The sequence below is a fragment of the Populus nigra genome, chromosome 1 (assembly GCF_951802175.1).
Source record: "Populus nigra chromosome 1, ddPopNigr1.1, whole genome shotgun sequence".
NCBI lineage: Eukaryota > Viridiplantae > Streptophyta > Magnoliopsida > Malpighiales > Salicaceae > Populus > Populus nigra.
Window position 1 is genome coordinate 36,120,967 of NC_084852.1, and position 22,378 is coordinate 36,143,344.

Genomic DNA, 22,378 nt, shown 5'->3' on the forward strand with positions numbered 1-22,378 from the left:
TGAAGATAAAAATAGATAATGAATTTTGTTATTTTATTAGGAGTAGATGGAGCAAAATCTAATCTAAATTGGACTTGATCCAATTCCATATAGAATTTCTATATAAACACTCTATTTTTTTTTAACATTTATATCATCCTCTCTCCATCTATTTTTAAATTGAAACCCTTTTCAATTGAGAAGCAAATGTTTTATTTGTTTGATTATGATGGACATGAATGGTGATAAAAAGAATTATGATTCTCATTTATTTTAATTTTCACTTGAATATAAAAAAAGAGTAGGAATGATATTTTGATTTTAATTTCATCTAAGTTATTCAATTTTCCATGTAAATTCCTTTTTCTCATTTAAGGCTTAAGCTACTCACTTGGTTCATTGGTCCTTCTTTGTTTATTAAACTATTCAATATACCATCAATATGTTGTGAATAAAATTCCAAATTAATTTTTAATACACGAGAAAAGGACACTAATATACAATAACTTTATAATAAATTATCACTATTTAAAAATAGTTAAACTAATCAATTAAAAAAATTAAGAAAGATAGTATTAATTAAAAATCAAATTAAATAAAAAGTCAGGAGTTGTTGGACATAGAAGGCCAAGCTTGCAATGGCCCTTTTTTATTATTTTATTTTTAAATAGACAAACAACTCTTTTTTTAACTAATTAAATGACACTTATTTGCTTAGACAAATTATATGTCCTTTATTATTACCTTTTCCGATCACCTTTAATGATTGGAAAATTAGGGTTAAGTTTTACAGTCCTGAAAACCCAATTTTCAACTTATTTTTATATGAAAACATCTAAAAATAAATTTTATACACCTTGATAAATATACTTCCAACCCTAAAATACCATATTGTCTGAAAATAAAAAATCTAATTGAGTAAAAAAAAACTTTACGGGTCCAAATTTATTTTCTAGCATATTCAAAAGGACAACATCATTTTTATTAAACTCATCTCTCTATGATAAATTTATTGACACCAAGATTAGCTTTTTTTTTGTTGAAATATGGTTGACCAAACCCGTTCTCTCTCCTCTTTATTTTTTTAGTGATTTTCTCTCTTCTTAATAATATTTAGGGATTAAAATGTAAAAAACAAAGTTTAGGATTGAATAGTAAAATTCTAAAATAATAGGGACCAAGTATGGAAAAAAAAATTAAGGAACTAACCTAAAGTTCTATGCTCCTCCTGAACAAATCAAATTATAAAATGCTTTGTTATTTGAAGTGGATTTTTATCCTTGTTCTTTTTATATATATATATATATATAATAACCTAAATTTCTATTTTGTAAAACAACCAACATTGAAGTGTTCATTGAAATCTTGCACATACAAAATCATCCAAATCAAAACAAGTCTCAAAACATAAAACAATAACAAAATAATAAAGACTAAATTTTTAAAAAAATTCAATGACCAAACCATAAAGAACTAGGATTTGATGGACTAAGAAATTGTTTGGGAACATGTTTGAAACCATGTTTCCAAAAAAATTGAGTTTTTGTTTAAATTAATTTTTTATTTTTTTGGATTGTTTTAATGTGCTGATGCCAAAAATAATTTTTTAAAATATATTATTTTGATGTATTTTCAAGAGAAAAATATTTTAAAAATCAACCATTACTACATTCTCGAACACCTTATAAAAAGAAAAACCTATCTAAAAAGTAATGGTATAAACAATAAAATGAGAGTCGATGAAGATGCACAGTGAACAATTAATCTCTTTTAATTTATGTTAATCAGGAGTTATAATCACTTTTATCTCAAAATCTAAAACCTTCTTCATGAAAATAATTTGAAACCTTTCAAAATCTTAATTAAATCACAATACAAATCGAATCCACATGAAAAATATTTTTGTTTATTGGTTTTTAAGCCACACAACTCAGATGATATCTTTCATCTGGTATTTAAGTTCAGTTTTTATTCTATTTGAAAATTGTTGATTCAAAATTAGCATAGCAATTGGACGACACTTAAATATTTACCATCGAGTTGATTTTACAAACAAAAGTGTTATTAAATAAATTGTTAATGAAGTAATTTTGAATAATTGAGACAACACGACAACAAAAAATGATAGGTTAAGGGAAAAATAAAAGTAGAGTGGTGGATAAAATAAGCCAGATATTAAATTAAATTAAAGATTATATTAAAACAATTAGATAAATTGTACCAATATATAGTACCACAATTGTATTTTTCAATTTCATTGGTAATTTGTTTTTCAATTATTGCTTTATATTACCAAATTAATTATTAATTTCTAAAAATCTATAAAAAAAATATTCCAACAAAAAAGAACCAAAGTATAAAATAAAAAAAATCTCATGATCAATATAAAATTTATATGAAAAAAGTATTTTTAGTTCATTTATTTTCTTTTTTCTTCTTTTTCAATCTTTATGTTTTTATCATTTTATTTTTATTCAAAACTTTATTTTATTTATTTTTTAATTTCTGGAGGTAAGAGAAAAGAGAGAAAATTATTGATCGGTCATATTTAATAGAAAAATAAATAAATCCAATTTTAGTATAAACAGGTCTTATAAAACAAGGAGGGATCCCTTTGAGGTGTTTTTGAACCATTATTTTACCTAAAAAATAGATCAAGGTTAAGAGAGTAAATTTTTTACCGGTTTAATTTTGTGTTTTTGAATTATTTTTTTTAGGTTTTTTAAGCCGATAAATTGATTTTTTGATATTCTAATAGTGTTTATTAGATGTTTTTAGGTTAAATTAAAAAAATAACACTCTACCATAATGAAGATTATATTTTGTGACAGGCAACGTTTATTTTTTTCAAAACAATAGAGTGACCCTTTAGAAAAAAAAAATCTAGATATGCAGGTTTGGTTTTACATGCGCATAGCCTTCTTTGTTAACGGGGCTAAAAAAACATTGAAAAAAAACTATACATTTAATTATTATTTTTTACCCGACGCCGTAGCGGCAAAGCGCGGGCCATGGCTGCTTGTGGTAGTAAAAACTTAAAAGAGGGGGGGGAAAAAATTCATGGTAATATGAGTGTCCTGGATAAAATGAAATGGGCTCGCAAAAGCCCATATGAAAAGGGAAGCCCGTACGTGCTGCTGATTATTATAGCTTCAGCTTAAAGCAGCAAGTCCTCTTTCCTCTGTATATGCTCTGCTGCCTCAGCCTGGTGGTGTCTTCTTCTCTCTGTCAAGAAAAGAAAGGAAAAGCGAAGCGAAGTAACAGGAATGGGAAGTGGTGGAGATGTGGAGGATATGTTGAAGGACGAGAAGAACCCTCCCCCTCTGGATGAGGACGATATCGCTCTCCTCAAGACCTATGTATCTAACCCCTTTTCCCCTTCTAAACCCTAACTTTTATCTCTATTCACTTAACTTTCATTTATTTACCCTAATTATCATAGTGGTACCCAGCTCCTAATACTATTTCTTCCATTTCTATAATTAAAAATATAGTAAAGCTTCTTTCTTTGATTAGCTATTAGGTTTGAGCATCAGCACCATTAACTTTTTATTGCGTTTTCTTGTTTTAAGGGTAGCGCTATAACTTTTTAAGGAGTTTATTACCGGAATTTAAGTAGTACTGGTTGGTTTTATGCAGGGCTTAGGACCGTATTCTGCGAGTATAAAGAAAGCCGAGAAGGAAATTAAGGAAATGGCTAAGAAAGTCAATGATTTGTGCGGTATGTGCTTATCTCACCGATATTATTTTATTGTTTCAATCTTGTTAAAAGGGCTTACATGGTTTTGTTATTGCTACTTGGATGCTATTGATCCATTGTATGTTGCTTCAATTTTTTAAAAAATAGGTATCAAGGAGTCTGATACTGGTTTAGCTGCACCGAGCCAATGGGATCTTGTTTCTGACAAGCAAATGATGCAGGAGGAGCAGCCCCTTCAGGTATGGGTTCAGTCGAGGAGGTTTAGTCAGTAATTTGCACTTTCTGTTTTTGGTATAGTGACTTAGCTTCTTAACCAGGTGGCTAGGTGCACCAAGATAATTAGTCCAAACACCGAAGATGCCAAATACATGATAAATGTTAAGCAAATTGCCAAGGTATACTTCAAATCTCAAGGCATATTGTTGGAGTGTTTTCACATGGACAATCCTCTTGGTCAATTTTTTTTTTCTTTCAGCGATTTTTGTTTTCTAAAATCAAATCCTGAATGCAAGACACACGGACACATAAATTATCACATGTTAATGTTAGGTTTTTTATGGATTATTTTCAGTAATTTTTGTTTTGAACCAAAGCTACATATAATTAATCATATTTTCATTAATGTATTCTTTGTTATCCCATTCCAGTTTGTTGTTGGGTTGGGTGACAAGGTTTCCCCTACTGATATAGAAGAAGGCATGCGCGTGGGGTAGGTTTCCTTTAAACTTTGCAAGTTGCACTCTACTATTTTGTTGCTTAGCTTTTTCGACAATATTTGCTGAAGTAGTAAGATATTTCTGGTCTGTATTCATGCTCATTAGAAAATCAATTCACGCATTAATTTCTAGAGTTTGCTTGATAAATATCTTTTTCATTGCCAGCTCTGTTTGCTAAATGGATGTGACCTTATTTGAATTTTACTTCCATGTTCTCAATTTAAATTTATTGGTGATGTTTTTATATTAAAGAGGACTACCATGTTTGTAATGGATTAGTAGTAGTATAATCATGTAGAATTAGATGATTTGTGACTCATGGCCTATCTTCTATAACAAGACTTTGGCTGTACACTAGCACTTTAAACCATACCTATGCTATGTCTTTTGTTTTAAATTTATGTTGTGTCTTCACATTATCCAATTTTTAATTATCCTTTTTCCATTAGCTATATTGAGGGATTATCCGTTATCACTTGGTTGGTTTGGAATCAAAGTAAGTAATTGACATGTCTTTTTTTGCAGGGTCGATCGCAATAAATATCAGATACAGATTCCTCTTCCTCCCAAAATTGATCCTAGTGTGACCATGATGACAGTAGAGGAGAAGCCAGATGTGACATATAATGATGTTGGTGGATGTAAAGAGCAGATAGAAAAGATGCGAGAGGTATGTAAATCTTTCTTTATTTTTCTTTTGTTATTGATTAATTTACTTAGCAATTCATCGTTTTCCTTTTAAATGCCATACTCATACCAATGAACTTGTAGGTTGTTGAGCTGCCCATGCTACACCCTGAGAAATTTGTGAAGCTTGGAATTGATCCTCCTAAGGGTGTTCTCTGCTATGGTCCTCCTGGAACTGGTAAAACACTTTTAGCCAGAGCTGTGGCTAATAGAACTGATGCTTGTTTCATTCGGGTTATTGGAAGTGAACTTGTTCAAAAATATGTTGGTGAGGGAGCCCGGATGGTCCGTGAACTTTTTCAGGTTAAGAATTGCTGCATTTTGGTGTTTATTCCCCTTATTGTTACAATGCCTTCTTATGTTAAAAATAAAATGTTCACTATTGCAGATGGCCCGTTCAAAGAAGGCTTGCATTGTGTTTTTTGATGAAATTGATGCCATAGGGGGTGCACGATTTGATGATGGTGTAGGTGGAGACAATGAAGTCCAGCGTACAATGCTTGAAATCGTCAATCAACTTGATGGGTTTGATGCCCGTGGAAACATCAAAGTTCTTATGGCAACAAACAGGTTAGATTTGCTTACTATATGGCTGCTGTTTTATGAAATCTTTGTGGCACATTTGCTCCTTTCCATTTCCTTTTGTAAGGTGTAACTGCATTCAGTGCTGCTTCTTAATTTTGCCCGTTCTCACATAGAACCAGTCATTTCTTAGCTGCCTGCATGTTTGCAACCAATTGCTTGCTTTCCTTTGCTTTGAACATCTTGGCATGCACATTCTGCTAGAATTTAGCTGTCAAATTCAGAAAGTTGAAAGTCGTGGGATGTGTCTGCATGTGTTTGAAAATGAATTTTTATTTTCTGAATGCCTCAATTGCTGCTCCATTGAGCAATTTCTTGGTTTCATATTGTTGCTGTGAACTTGCAGTGCATCTTCAACTCTTAAGCATAAGATATGTTCATTCTGTATTTCAGGCCTGACACTCTAGACCCAGCACTGTTACGCCCTGGAAGATTAGACCGTAAGGTTGAGTTTGGCCTTCCAGATTTGGAGAGTAGAGCACAGATATTTAAGATCCACACCCGAACAATGAACTGTGAAAGGGATGTCCGTTTTGAGCTTTTGGCTCGGCTCTGCCCGAATTCAACAGGTAAATTCTGCCTTTATGTTATGATTCACTGTATTTAGATTCTTAATGCAGAAAAATTCTCTCTGATAATATGAAATACACCACTGGGGGCTCATTAAGGTGATAAGAGGTTGGAGATTTGGTTAAAACTCTTAGGCTTCATTCATGGTGCTATCTTTTGTAATACACCACCCGGGGCTCATTAAGGTGATAAGAGGTTGGAGATTTGGTTAAAAATCTTAGGCTTCAGTCATGGTGCTATCTTTTGTAGCGTGTGTTTGTGAGTGATACGCCATAGAAGAAATAGGAAAGGACCATGTAGAACTAATCTAATTTTAAAATGCACCAGTCGCCTTGGTCTACAAATCTATTCTAACCATCAACAAATTCTGAGAATTTTAGGTGGAATGGGGATGTAATTCTTTCTAGTTCTTGAGGTATAATGAAAGGCTGAGAGGCTTGGTTAGAATGGATCGGTGAAGAAATCTTGTGTTATATATGGTAATCTTTTCGAGACCCAAATTGTATTTGGACTTCCCCTATTTGTTAAAAAAAAGAAGAAAGAACAAAATTCTAATATCATTTATCCTTACATTAGATTAGTGACATTTCAAGAGGCATTTAGATAAGAATAAAAAAGAAAGAAAGAAAAGAACCTTTGGTTGGTTCTTCCTTTGACATCAGATGCCCCCATCCCCCATTTCATTGGCAATGGACTGATCTTTAGTTAACTTGGTGTATTTTGAATTATTGATTAACAATGTGGGTTTCTTCAGGAGCGGACATTAGAAGTGTGTGTACTGAAGCTGGAATGTTTGCTATTCGAGCCCGGCGGAAGACAGTAACAGAGAAGGACTTCCTTGATGCAGTGAACAAAGTAATTAAGGGATACCAAAAGTTCAGCGCAACACCGAAATATATGGTCTACAATTGAGTGGGTGATTTTGCATGTTGGATAGAGAAATTTGATGGCTGAAGCTGGAATGTTTGCTATACGAGCCCGGCAGAAGACAGTAACAGAGAAGGACTTCCTTGATGTAGCGTGAATAAAGTAATCAAGGGATACCAAAAGTTAAGTGCGACACCGAAATATATAGTCTACAATTGAGCGGGTGATTATGCTGTTGGATAGAGAAGTTTGATGGTTAAGTGATGCAACACTGCTGTTTTGTTGACATCAAATTCGTATTATTTCACCTTCCTTTACTTGGGTTTCAATGGCCATGGACCTTTTTGTGCTTTATGGTTTTTTCAACTTTTGTAATGGATCACAATGTTATGTTTAAGTTTCCTGCCCCCACAGCAGGTGTTCTGTATCTTAGTTTTTAGTATTAGATGTGTTTGGAAGGGTTGCTTTGGATATTTTTCGAAGTATTATTTTTTTATTAAAAAATGTATTAAAATAATTTTTTTATTTTTTAAAAATTATTTTTGATTTTAGTGAATCAAAATAATCTATAAAAAATATTAATTTAAAATAGAAAAAATAAATTTTTAAATATTTTTAAAAATACTTTTAAAATGTAAAAAAACCCAGATGATATTTTGATTAAAGAAGAGTCATTTCAAAGAAAAGCATTTGAGCTGTAAGGGTTGAGCCTTCAACCACCAAAGTACGGAGCACAGAACTGAGAAAACTTGAGCAGAGACGTGTTAATCAAAACAGCAGCCTGATGAGATGAATATTTGAGTTTTCCACCATGACCAAATCTTACCTCCTACATTTGTTTTGCCTTTATATTTAAAGATGGTATTCATTGATATCACATGGAGTTCCATTCCTGTTCTTTTCGAGGATTGCCAGAATAAAAGGATTATCAGATTATGTTCCTTCTCAAACGACCAGCAGTGAAACCTCATGAATATTCTACAAGGGGCATCAATGATCAAACATCTGAAAATCATGAAAAGGTATGGTCACCATTTTTAACTAGGAAGAGAGAGGAGTATAACCATGTACAGAATGCCATCAACTGTCATGAAGCGATTACAGAGAGAACCCCAGAAAACAGACACTAGGATAAACCATGTCATCTTTAACATACCGTACCAGGCTTTTAATTCTCGTATGTGTTTATGCCAACATTCAACTACTACACACATTTATGTTGAAAAAACTCGAAAGTAAAATAAACAAGATGAACTGAGAGGAAAAGTGGGGACGGCTATCAATCAGCGACAACAATGCAAGAAATGAATGATTTTGCAACGATGTTCAAGACATGTAGTCTTGCGTGTCTGGATTGACGGCTCTTGGTGTTTCACCTTGTTCGTTTCCAATTGTTCTCTTGCTCATGTTAGCTCTCTGCACTAAACGAACCAATGCTTGAACCACTTCTGACATAGGAGGTCGAAACTCTGGCTCAGGCTGCCACAAAACAATCATAAGCATTAGAACAACACATACAAGACTTAGCACACCCACCCTTTCCCTTCTACAACTACAAAATGCCCCAAACTTGCCGAGCTGCTAATTTTAACTCCCAATCTCTATGTTTCAGTTTATAAACTGCAATACCAAGCTACCACACTTCAAACCCCCTTCCCTCAACCCAACCCCACCTAAGTTCCCTCTTTCAAGTTATACATTACCTGGACACAAAGAGCAATGACATCAGCAAACCGGGAGAGAGATTTGACAGGGTAGAGCCCTTTGAGTTCTGGGTCAACCATTTTAGATAAAGCATCGATGTCATGGAGCTGAGGAGTTGCCCAGCGAACCAATGATTGCTCAGATCTAGGCCTTGAGCTGTTAACAATTCACATTGCGATGAGATGATTAATAACCAGCTCATTTTTATCCCATCTTCAGTTAAAATTATGTTAATAATGAGAAAATCAACATGATTAAGGCAATGAGAGAGTCATCACATTGTTTATGTTAGCACTTCACCTGTCAAATGGTTTACGTCCAGTAAGAAGCTCCAACATGACTGCACCAAAACTGTAAACATCACTCTTTAGAGTATAATGACCAGACATAGCTACCTCAGGTGCACCGTATCCAGAACCTGCATTCTGGTTCAGTACCTGCATGTGTGGTGAAAAATAAAATGGACTTAGAAAATCTTTTAAGCAAATAGCCATGCATGGTTAGAGATTAGTCTAGCCTCTAAACTAATGCAGTGCTGCAAATGAAACAGATAAAAATTTCAACTAAAGTAGAAGAAGCTTTTCATCACCAATTAAGAGGTTGTTCATGTCAAAAAAATCATCTCAACCCAAAAGCTTAATCTATTAAGTGAGGTCCCGAGAATAGTTTTATATTACTCTCTAACTCATCCCTCAAGTAAAAACCCTTTGGATTTGAAACTTACACAGACTCAAACTACTTTGTGCTTAATTTTATTAATTAGAATGAAGATGGTAAGATTCGAACTCGTGACTGTTTGGTCATCAAGACTCTAATATCATATCAAATAACCATCTCAAAATCAAGAGCAATATAAAACGATTATCGTGACTTCACCTAATAGTTTAAACTTTCGAGTTGAGATAGTTTTTTAACATGATATTAGAGCCTCGATAACCAAACAGTCATGAGTTCAAATCTCACAATCTCATTCTAATTAATAAAAATTAAGCACCAAGTTTGTGCAAGTTTCAAGCTCAAAGAGTTTTTACTTAAAGAGATGTGTTAGTTAGAGAATAATATAAATCATATATTAGAAAGGACACGAAATAAATGATTCCTCACAAAAAGTGAAATAAGCTAACTTGCAACAATGAAATCACTAGTATTTTGCATGGTAGTTCTTACAGAGTAGATCCTACAAGGAACCCATATATCCTAGATGTTGCACCATCTCAAAATATGCTACTACCACATCATGGCCATTTAAAAATCAGAAGAGAGACAAGCGTAAGTTAGAAGTATTAATTACCTATCCAGTCATAACTTGCAGATGGCTTCATATAAAAATACAGAAAATAAAAACCCAACTTGCATGCAAATTATGCAAAACAAAAACATTAAAAGCTAAGGAAGACAATGATAAAAAGCTCAATGACAACCTAATTCTTTGCAATCCACATCAAAGTGTCAATATAAAGGCTGAAGTCAAGCATACAGCTGTAAATGCTTAAATAGGAATATAAATGCTTAAATAGGAAATTTACCTTTTACTATATTTAGCTTCCTAGATTTCCTCTTTGTAATTACTGTGTACAGCACAATAGCACTACTTTTCCTATATATAATGAAAGCCTAGTCGAAAGGTAGAGGCAATTCAAACAAATCTGTTATGGTATCAGAGCCTCTCTCATAGAATTCCTAAAATCTTAGTCTTTTTTTTTTTTTTTTTTCTCTCAGTCATAGCCTCATGGAAAAGTCAGATAATGCTTGTGTCAGATTTACTGGCAAAAATTATACTGCTTGGGCATTTCAGCTGGAGATCTTTCTCAAGGGAAAGGAGTTATGGGGTCATATAGATGACAGCAACAAAGGAGACTTGGCTGTTGAGGGATCTGTTGTTGCTAAGACAGCATGGGCAGCCAAAGATGCACAAATCATGTCATGGATTCTCAGTTCTATGGAGCCACATCTTATCCTGTCTTTGCGTCCTCATAGATCAGCAAAGGCTATGTGGGATCACCTCACACAAGTCTATAACCAAGATAACAATGCTAGGCGGTTTCAGCTTGAGTTGGCTATTGCCAACTATACCCAAGGAGATCTCTCTATTCAAGATTACTATTCTGGATTTTTGACTATGTGGAATGACTATTCTGATCTTGTTACAGCTAAGATCTCTGCTGAAGGAGTGTTGGCAGTGCAGCAAGTCCATAAGATCAGCCAACGCGACCAATTTCTGATGAAATTGCGATCTGAATATGAACCAGTACGTGCCTCTCTTGTCAATCGTGATCCTGTTCCATCCTTGGATGCTTGTTTTGGAGAACTCTTGCGTGAAGAACAGCGTCTCCATACTCAGACCATTATGGAGCAGACCAGAGCTGCCCCAGTTGCTTATGCTGCCTACAGAAAAGGGAAAGACCATGATATGAGCAAGACACAATGCTATAGTTGTAAGAAGTATGGTCATATTGCACCTCATTGTCCAAATAAGTTTTGCAACTACTGCAAACAGCCAGGACACATTATTAAGGAATGTTCTATTCGTCCTCCTCGCATCAACAAAGCTTATCACACTGCTGTTACCAATGCTGGTCCTTCTGCTCCACAGCCACTTGTTGGCCCATCTATCTCACAACCTCCAGCACATTTATTAACCAGAGAGATGGTGCAAGAAATGATTGTGAGTGCTTTCTCCACACTTGGTCTTCAAGGTACTGGTTCTTCAACTCTTCCTTGGATCTTAGATTCAGGTGCTTCCAATCACATGACAAACTCCTTTGGTGGCTTAAGTAATATCCGCAAATATTGTGGATCCTCACATATTCAAACAGCTAATGGCAATGCTCTTCCCATTGTAGCTGTTGGTGATATACCTCCTTTAAAGGATATTTTTGTCTCACCTAAGCTTGCTGTAAATCTAGCTTCTGTAGGTCAGTTTGTGGACAATAATTGTGATGTATCCTTTTCTAAACATGGCTGTATTGTACAGGACCAGATGTCGGGACAGCTGGTAGCGAAGGGGCCTAAGCACGGACGTCTATTCTTCATCCAATTTCATGTTCCACGCACCTTGGTTCCTTCCTCTGTTTTATCTCTCTTTTGTACTGCACCTAAAGTGTCTAATGAAGTTTGGCATAAACGTCTTGGTCATCCAAATCCTAGAATTCTCTCCCATTTGTTGAAATCTGGATTAATAAACACTACAATGCATTCCTCTTCCAGTATGTTCCTTGATTGTGTCACATGTAAGCTTGGCAAAAGTAAAGTATTACCTTTTCCCTCTGAAGGCAGCAGAGCAACAAATCTTTTTGAGATAGTTCATAGTGATGTCTGGGGAATTAGTCCTATCCTTTCTCATGCAGGATACAAGTATTTTGTAACCTTTATAGATGACTACAGCCGTTATACATGGGTTTATTTCTTGCGGAAAAAATCAGAAGTTTTCTCTATGTTCAAATTGTTCCTTGTACTGGTTAACACTCAATTTTCTGCCACTGTTAAAACTCTTAGATCAGATTCAGGAGGGGAGTATATGTCTAACGATTTCCAATCTTTCTTGCAATCTAATGGTATCATTTCTCAACGCTCATGTTCCTATACTCCTCAGCAAAATGGAGTAGCGGAACGCAAGAATCGCCATCTTTTGGATGTGGTCCGTACTTTGCTCATTGAAAATTCTGTTCCTCCTAAGTTTTGGGTGGAAGCACTCATTACAGCAACTTATCTAATCAATAGACTTCCTTCACAAGTCTTGGGTCTAGAGTCTCCATATTTTCGGCTTCATCATTGCCCTCCTATATACACCAATCTTCACACCTTTGGGTGTGTATGCTTCATGCATCTTCCTCCACCTTATAGAAATAAACTTTCTGCTCAGTCAATTAGGTGTGCCTTTCTTGGATATAGCATTACTCAAAAGGGTTATCTATGTTTTGATCCACACACTAATCGAGTTCATGTTTCCAGAAATGTTATTTTCTTTGAAAATCAATGTTTCTTTCCTTTGCCTTCATCCTCAACCACTTCTCTTGCCTCTTTACCCTCTTTTGATGACTCTTCTCATCTGCAAAGTGCTCAAGTTGACAGGTTCAAGCCACATATGGTATACAAGAGAAGACTTCCAGTGCTGCCCCCTTCAGCTTCTGTCCTGTCATCTGCTCCTCCTTTGCACCCTTCTGTGGCTTCTGAGGTAACTGTTTTGGCTCCTTTACGCCGCTCCTCTAGAGTATCTATACCACCTGCTAAGTATGGATTTAACTCCTTTGTGGCACATAATTCTACTGCTGCTCTCTCTGCCACTTTATCCTCTATTGCTATTCCTACTGGTTATTCACAGGCAGCTAAAGAACCATGCTGGCAGCAGGCTATGCAGGAAGAATTACATGCTCTCGAAGCTAATCAGACTTGGGACATTGTTGATTGTCCTTCTGGTGTGACTCCTCTTGGGTGTCGATGGGTCTATTCTGTTAAAATCAAGGCTGATGGCAGCTTGGATAGATATAAAGCACGATTGGTGGCTCTTGGAAACCATCAAAAATATGGAGTACATTATGAGGAGACTTTTGCTCCCGTAGCCAAAATGGGTACTATTCGAACAATTCTGGCCATCGCAGCATCTAAACATTGGTGTTTACACCAATTGGATGTGAAGAATGCCTTTCTTCATGGTGATCTCACTGAAGATATATATATGCGACCACCAGCCGGCTTATTTTCCACTCCTACCTCTGCTGTGTGTAAGTTACGCCGCTCCTTGTATGGTCTCAAACAAGCTCCTCGTGCTTGGTATGAGAGATTTACTTCTATCCTTCTTCAATTTGATTTCCTCAAAAGTAAATATGATGCATCTTTGTTTCTACGTAAGACTGCACATGGAGTTGTGTTTCTATTGGTGTATGTTGATGATATAGTTATCACCGGTACTGATTTAGCTCTGATTGATCAACTAAAGCAGCATTTACAGAAATCCTTCCACATGAAGGATCTAGGTCCTCTAACATATTTTCTTGGTCTAGAGATTCATGCTGGTTCACATGGCATATTTTTATCCCAACACAAGTATGCCATGGACTTGGTGACAGCTGCTGGTCTCCAGAATTCACCACCCCTTGATACTCCGATGGAAATTAATCTCAAGCTACGCAAAGATGAGGGTGATTTATTATCAGACCCGGCAGCATATCGTACACTCGTGGGCAGCTTAATCTATCTTACAAACACTAGACCTGATATTTCTTATGCAGTACAACAGGTTAGTCAGTTCATGGCTTCTCCAAGGCACCTCCATCTGGCTGCTGTTAAAAGAATAATTCGTTATGTTCATGGCACAATTCGAAGAGGACTTTGCTATCCTGCTGGTACTTCCCTTGATCTTATTGCTTATAGTGATGCTGATTATGCCGGGTGTTCTGACACTCGGCGTTCAACTACTGGTTGGTGTATGTTCCTTGGCCCTGCACTTATTTCCTGGAAGAGCAAGAAACAAGACCGTGTTTCCAAGTCTTCTACTGAGTCTGAATACAGGGCTATGTCCCAAGCTTGTTCCGAAATCATCTGGCTCCACGGGCTCCTTGCTGAGCTTGGTTTTCAGCAGTGCACTCCTACTCCTCTTTTTGCCGATAATACAAGTGCTATACACATTACCGCCAATCCTATCTTCCATGAGCGCACAAAGCATATTGAGGTGGACTGCCACTTCATTCGTGACGCCTTTGCAGCTCAAACTATATCACTTCCACACGTGTCCAGCAATCTTCAGGTGGCTGATGTTTTTACCAAGACTCTCACACGACAACGTCATCATTTTCTTACGACCAAATTGATGCTTATGGATAAGCCCGCATCAATTTGAGGGGGGATGTCAATATAAAGGCTGAAGTCAAGCATACAGCTGTAAATGCTTAAATAGGAATATAAATGCTTAAATAGGAAATTTACCTTTTACTATATTTAGCTTCCTAGATTTCCTCTTTGTAATTACTGTGTACAGCACAATAGCACTACTTTTCCTATATATAATGAAAGCCTAGTCGAAAGGTAGAGGCAATTCAAACAAATCTGTTACAAAGGAATATGATGCAACGGATTATGAAGAAATTTTAAGGAGGCTCATGACCAACCTGGTCTGCATGAGGGAGACAACTTGCCAGGCCAGAGTCTGAGAGATGTGGATTGAGCTCTGTGTCCAATAGTATATTCGCGGACTTGATATTTTTATGAACAATAGATGGTGAACAAACTTCATGCAGGTACCTAAAAGAAAAAACCCCTTGAGTATTAGGAACCGTTCATCATTAATATCACAGGTAAGTAACAACCATGATTTATGAAGATCTCAGTTGCAAAGGTTTGGACTCTTTCCCTATCATTTGGTGAAGTTCTAAATTCCAATATCAAAATTCTTTAACAAAAATCAGGACGATGCCCTGTATCTTAGAAAAATTCACATGGAGTGGAAATGAACAAGCCAAAGCAACTCCTTAATGTGGTTGTAAGGTTCTAGATGCTTAGAAAATTTAACGATAACAAGTTCACGAGGTTTTCCTCTTGATGCTTTTATATGATTTCTATTAATAAAATTAATACCATGGAGCTAAAAAGTTAAGTATCTTTTTGGTTGAATCATTCATGTGGCATTGATCGAATCCTTGTGTACACCAATAATTGAACCATGGAGCTAATGATAAATATTGGGGAAGAGAAACCAGGTGTTCTGATCTTCTTGGCGCAACTTGATGTTAGTTAGAAACAATTGGAACCCTGGAATTCTTTTTCTGAGCATATATATACTACGAACTTACTCTAATGCCCTAGCGGTCCCCAGAGCTATCTTGACACGGGAGTTCCATATCAAAGGTTTGCTGTATTCATCTGATAGATGCAGGAAGTCATGCAATGAGCCATTTTTATGAAACTCATAAACCAGCAGATGCTGTCCATGCTCTGAGCAATAACCCACTAGTTCTGTCACGTTCGGATGATGCAACAGGGAAATGCTTGCAACTATCTCTGTAAAATCATCAGACATATCACTGGGCAGAGTGGCCGAATCTAGTTTCTTCACAGCAACAACCTACAGTGTTGTTGAAGTAGATGTTACAACTTAATAAGATAGACAGAGAGCACGCATGTGAAAGAAAAGAAACTTTCTGAAGGAAACATATGCACAATTTCTTCCTATGTGAACACTTGCCATCACTCCATACACATTCTTACACAACTTTCCACAGCTACCTTAATTATCAGTGGGTATGTTATTCATCATAGAGAATGGAAAGTATAGTATAAAGTATGAAAGGGGCAAGACATGTTCAAGAAGACTAGTTTTTTATCCTTTAACTGAAATAGTCAAAGTGAGAAAAGTATACCTTCCCATCATCAAACTCAGCTCGATAAACACGTCCAAATAACCCCTCACCAAGAAGATGGTCGACACTGAAGCTGCCAGTAGCCATCTGCAGGTCTGCGACAGAGTACGATGTCACATTTATAGGAGTGGTAACAGGTTTCTTGACAACAACAGGCTTTGGTGAAAATTCCTCCTCATCAAATGACTTGTGACGATCAATAGGTGGACGTCTAAGATTTATTGAGGCTGAGGTGTCAAATATCTTGGTGTTGACTGCAGAGGAAGTTTGCATAGATTTCATTTCTGCAGTACAATTTCAAAGATAAGATCACAAGAGAAAGGAAGGGAAAGATGAAGAAAAATGCTCAGCATGATGATTTCTGAAATCAACAAGCTAATGGCATGGACCTCAAGCTACACTGAAGTAGTAAAGTTCTACATGGTACTGCTTATTAATTTATGGGACTTGATGTTTTCAAGTCAGGGTAGTGTCCACGCCCCAAATCAGATTCACTTAGTATAGGGACTGTAAATTTGAAAGTATTTTATCTATGCATTTAAGATACTCATCCCTAGACATTTAAAATATATCCCTTGGTCCCTTATGTTTCAAATTTTGAGTTATAATTCTGTCAAATTATCAGCAATGAAAGTAAATAGATTGCAAAGCATACTGATAAATCATAGTTGTTTGTGGATAAATAGCAAAGCCATCCTCCTTACTTCCAGTCTAGAAAGTAACAAACAACAAAGCCCATTAAGCAATTTAATGCAGCAGTGCAAAAAGGAAAAATGATGCAAACGATACAGATGATTCATCCATGATGCTCAACAAAGTGAAAGGCACAAGTAAAAAACGTTTTACCTGGTACATCATTAGTAGAAGAAAGAGGGGCAAGTGGTTGATTGTCAAGCTTTTCTATATCCGAGGACCTCCTGGATCTTCTCTTCACTAAAAAGAAAGCTGCTATCCCCCCAACAAGAAATATGGATATGATTATTCCAGCTATGCCACCAGCACCTATTCCTGATTTCTTGCTGCCACCACCAGCACCACTGCCTGATGAGCTGTCATTGCCACCAGATTTCTGATTTGGACCTTTGTGGGCTGGAGGTGTACCAGGTGGAGGGGGGGGTGCAGGCCCTGAGTTCCAATTGTTACCATCCTTCCTGTTAAGATATTCAACTTATAATTGTCACAAACTTCTCTCTTATGAAACAATAGGGATAATAATGAAAATTTCATCAATGCAAATGCTTACTGTAGATTAACGCTGTTGAGCTGGCTAGGGATCCAACCTGTAAAACGATTATTTGCAACATTCCTGAAAAACATACATGCAGATATAATAAAAGGCCTGATTTCTCAATTGCAAACAGAGAGAGGACAATGTTCCTGGTGAATTTAACAGATACACTGGTACCCACAGATTTTCAAGAGGAAGATTGGCGAGGACATCAATAGCTCCAGTAAATTGATTGCTTTGCAAATACCTGCCAAAGGACTAATTAAGGAAAAGGTGGCCAAGACAATATGCTAAGCTCTACTATCAGAGAAGGCCATTTTGAAACTTACATTGATTTCATACTTGAAAGTGAGCTAAAACTCTCAGGTAGGTCACCTGTTAGTAGGTTGAATGACACATCACTGTAGTGGCATAGAGAAATTATCAACATTTTGTTGCCTTTTTCTTCCATAAAACTAGATAGATGTATTTAACATAATTTAGAATGAACTTCAATTTGATCTACTTGTTGAGGAAAAAAATGGAACTTTAAATATTCAGCAGCAGACATTATAGAGTATAATACAAGAAACAGTAATTGATATTGATAACGTTCACTTTAGCAGAAATATAATATGCACCTGCACAAGTTTTTGTTTTTGCATTGTTAACTGTAAAGTGCTAAAGTGTCAACCCAAATTTCTTTAACAGGTCAAGAAATAAGAAAAGTAACCAAAGAATTATTGATACTATTAGCAATCTGTCAAAGTAACAGAGAAATCTCACAATACCCTTCAATAAGACTAATATAAGCAGCCAAGTAAAATTATTATTTTATTGTTATTTAATAAGAATATGTGAGAAGATCTCACAATGTGGAGAGAGAAGTTAGTTGTCCAAACATGTCTCCCAACTGATTCTGAAGCTGATTGTGAGCAAGGTTTCTACACTCAAAGCAACAAGAAAAGGCATTAGCTTTGTACCTTGGATAGGTTGAAACCAAGAATTATTAACTTGAAATTACTTACAAGTATGTAAGAGAACGCATTAGAGAAATGGAATAAGGGATTCCTCCACTGAGTTTATTATTTGCAAGATTTCTGCGTACAAGAGAGCATCAAGTGTAAATCATCACAAAATCAGAAAAGGCAGGAATAACTTAAATAAGAAAGAAATAAAATTTGAAGCTCACAATCGCTGCAAGTTTGGAGGAAGTTGATAAGGTAAAGCGCCTGAAAGATTATTATTACTCAAGTCTCTGGAGAACACAAGGTATCACCGTGTCAAAACATAGAAAATCTATAGAAATGAGACCAACACTATATACTGGATAAGTAATCTCACAGGTTTGTTACTGCTGTCAAACTGTCAAGCTGGTACCCTAGTGACCCAGAAAGTCCAAGACCAGGCAATTTACTGGGGAAAAAAACACAGTACAGGTAAAAGAATCAGTGCCGATAGCATTCTAATGGATACAATGTCAGAAAAAACAGATTCTCCACAGAAGATTACATTTCTGTAACTCGTGAGCCTGAGCAATCAATGCCTTTCCAGTTTTGCCCACATGGATCATCACCATTTGCACTCCATTGTGTTAGCTGCCCCGGTGAATTCATACTGCTGAACATGACCCGTAGAGCAGAAGCTGCAAGACAAACAAGCAAAAAATTAGGATAGATGCTCAGTATAGAGAGGATCATCAACCATATATGTTGCCAACTAAAAATTTTCCAAAAGATATTTCTGAATTTCAAATCACAGGCAAGTGAACATATCACTAGCATTTCAGAGTCTGCTAGTATAACATGTAGAATTGGAGTTCAATATGTGATATTTAGCTGTTGTCTGAGCACTTGGCTATTGATGTTTTATCTTTTCTTGAAAAGCAAGTGGAAGCAAAATGTAAAAAAAACTTTTCTCAGAGCATTGACTTCTTGGTTAATTCTAGATGTTGACCATGTGCTCGTCTTTGGCTATTAAATGGAATGGCTGGCTTTCTCGCAAACCAATGGGAATTGAGTGGTGAAAAGGAAGGTGGGAAAATGAAAGAATCATATTTGAGAAATTTCCCTATTCCTATTTACATGCATCAATCTTCCATGGGTGCTCAGTTCAAGAAGAGAACTCAGTACTTCTCAAGGGAACTGTTTAAGAAAAAGACCCAGCCTTGTACAAAAGTAATTTATAACTCCCTCAATTCAAAACCCAATATTAATAGAGAGACAGGGGAGTAAGAAACAGAGAGGGAATGATTTAGTTACGCTATGGAACCTTTTTGACTGTCAAGACACATTTGGAGGTCAAGGCTCATCAATGTCAGAGAGGATCAACTCTTAACCCTATAGGAGTCTGTGTACTTCACAAAGTTGATGAAATTGCCGGTTCCTAGTGAGTGTTTCTGGAAAGACCTTGGACTAAATGTCATCTAGAACAAGGATTTTACTCTTCAGACTGTTCAAACTTCAAAGCATCAAGCATTCTGCCTCCTGAGCACTGACTCTCTTCGCACTTGAAATGAAGTATGGCTTCTATAAATTCCCCAAAGCTTAAAATGAAATCAATCTTGATACTCAACAATCATTTACAGAAATGCCTAATCAACATTCTGTTGGGATCACTACCTTCTTTTTGATATCCATAAAATGATCGCCCCTTCATTCTACAAATACTGCAGTAATCCGGGAAGTCACAAACTAATGCAAGGGTGGATGAACAACTGGTATAAACAAAGACTTGGAAGCGAAAATTATATAAGCAAAATGATAATTTTTTTCAAGATGCTTTTAATTTCTTGATAATATTCTTTTTATTGACCAAGCAATCACCTTTGAGATAATACAAGGTAAATTAATACCTGACACAACAGTATCACATGCCACTGGACCTCACAGATAGGCATAAAATCTTAGGTTTCATTAGTGATTGACATTGAAAGCAAAGCTGGCACCAGTAATTCCAGACAAGAAATTGACATTGATATTTAATATCACTGTCCTTAGCTGGAGATTCTATTTTCCCAGAAAAAAAGAACCAAGCTTTTCTCAACCCAGAACTGATCTCCACAGTTTTGCACCAATCTGCTTCTTAAATCAGCGTAAACACGCAATAGTTTCAAAAATAAACAAGAAGAAAAGCAAAATCTGGAAATGCATCCAAGGCAGTATCTTCTTGTGGTTTAATATCATAAGCAGCAGTCGCAAAACCAAACAGTAATGAAAAAGCAACACAAAAAGCAAAAAAAAAAAAGGACCAAGAAATGCAGATGTGGCAAAAGAAATCAGCACATGGAAATCTATCTATCCGTGTAAGAATCAGAAAAAAAAAGCATAAAAAAGGTTTAAGAAGAAGATAATAATAATAATAAAGTAGTGAATGAAAGAGTTGAGTGAGATAACTAACCATCATTTGGATCTGTTGCACCATGGACACATCCCAGAACGCAGACTAAGAGTGTTAACACCAGCTCAACTCTTCTCCAATTCTCCATCATCTCATCTCAAAGAACCTCAGGTCTGTCTGTCTAACCCACAACCAAAAACTAAAAAAGACCACCTCTTGTCTGAATGGCTCCTTTTCAGAGTTAATCTACTTCCCTTGTTAAAAAGAATACAATTTTTATGGGATGAATTTATTCTAAATATTTAGCCACCCCCAGGCAGGCACGATTTGCCAGAAGAATCCAAGGCCACAGAATGCGCTCCCTCTCTCTCTCCCCCCTCTATATTTTATTTTTAGACCATCACATTCTCCTTTGCCTTTTTTTTTTTTTTTCACTTGTGCTGCTTCGGTAGGTGCATCCAATTACATGCTTTGCTTGGCTTTTTATTTCCTAAAAAAAAAAACAAAAAAGAGTGATTCAACTGGTAATGGGCTGTTGCTTTCACGAGGATTGGAAGCTTTTGGTGGTTTCATGTGATTCCTTTTTCTATTATTGATACGATGGCGGATAATTTTTATTTATTTTTGACATAATGTAACTTGAGTGTTAATTAACTATATGAGTAATGCTAATCTATCTATTGACTACTATATCCGCATATTTATACTTATTATATCAATTAACTCAACATTAAATTTACCACAATGAAACTATACCTGTGTCTTGTAATAATAATATAGTTATATAACTCCGTTGTCATGTTTTGAAATAACAATGTAAGAGATGAGGATTGTTTTTTAAAATAATTTTTGCTTGAATGTATATTATTTTTTTATTTTTTTAATTTATTTTTAATATTAGTACGTTAATAAAATTTAAAAACATAAATTCAAAGCTAAATTAAAAATTCAAGAATTTTCAAAATCATGATTAGACCACGATATTAAATAAAGCATCTTAACAATGCTCTTGATATTGAAATTACCATATTAGCATGTCTACCATTTGATATAATTATCTATACTTTGATGAAGTTAGCCATTTCGTATCTTTTTATGGTATTGAAAGTCGAAACACTTAATGTTGAGTTTATATGATATTTATACAAGTTTGTCGCTAAAAAAAATAAAAATATATCAATAATCAGATTGATGAATATATCAAGTATTAAATAAACTATAGATCAATAGTTAAATATTGTCAATAGTTTCATTATTTAAAACTACGATATTATAGTAAACAAAAACATAACCAGAAAATATCCTTATTATCCAATAAAAAAAAAAACATCTTTGGATTTTAGAAATTCCGGGGGTGGTGATTGGAAAGTCAATTTTCCCCATGCTTGAATGGGAGAATCATGAGATGCTTGTAAACGTGGGCTCTCTTGTGCTATTTTATGTATATTTTGACCCTCTCCCCCTCCCATCTCTTTCTTCACAAGCATGAGCTTGTAATTGTGGAGATCTAAAGGTTAGGTTTAGTTGCAAAGAATTAGTATAACATTTGGTAGTGCATAAATAACCCCTATCCAACCAGACCAAAAGCATGTTTTAGATTTAAGATTACGGCGTGTTTTAACATATTGTATTGTTGTTGTTTTTTAAAATAATTTTTATTTAGAAATATATTAAA

General features: G+C 35.5%; 2 protein-coding genes across 3 annotated transcripts; one reads left to right on the top strand and one right to left on the bottom strand.

Moving 5' to 3' along the window:
• Positions 1-3,146: 3,146 nt before the first annotated feature.
• On the top strand, positions 3,147-7,528 carry LOC133673093 (26S proteasome regulatory subunit 7 homolog A). The gene is made up of 10 exons (XM_062093736.1): positions 3,147-3,338; positions 3,619-3,700; positions 3,827-3,918; positions 3,997-4,074; positions 4,327-4,388; positions 4,921-5,065; positions 5,167-5,385; positions 5,471-5,652; positions 6,058-6,233; positions 6,989-7,528. The coding sequence occupies exons 1-10, from the start codon at positions 3,246-3,248 to the stop codon at positions 7,144-7,146; spliced, it is 1,287 nt and encodes a 428-aa protein (XP_061949720.1). The 5' UTR covers positions 3,147-3,245; the 3' UTR covers positions 7,147-7,528.
• Positions 7,529-8,113: 585 nt separating this feature from the next.
• Positions 8,114-21,160, bottom strand: LOC133673082 (protein STRUBBELIG-RECEPTOR FAMILY 7). 2 transcript variants are annotated; one of them, XM_062093713.1, is made up of 16 exons: positions 20,764-21,160; positions 18,877-19,009; positions 18,709-18,780; positions 18,557-18,622; positions 18,393-18,464; positions 18,237-18,308; positions 17,715-17,786; positions 17,567-17,632; positions 17,401-17,463; positions 17,004-17,308; positions 16,158-16,441; positions 15,591-15,862; positions 14,910-15,042; positions 9,106-9,242; positions 8,805-8,961; positions 8,114-8,580 (listed from the first exon to the last, which is right to left on the bottom strand). In XM_062093713.1, exons 1-16 carry the CDS (start codon positions 20,852-20,854, stop codon positions 8,428-8,430), a joined length of 2,148 nt encoding a protein of 715 aa, XP_061949697.1. In that variant the 5' UTR covers positions 20,855-21,160; the 3' UTR covers positions 8,114-8,427. The 2 variants fall into 2 exon arrangements, with proteins under 2 accessions (XP_061949697.1, XP_061949706.1); XM_062093722.1 differs by lacking the exon at positions 20,764-21,160 and adding an exon at positions 19,636-19,820.
• Positions 21,161-22,378: the final 1,218 nt, after the last annotated feature.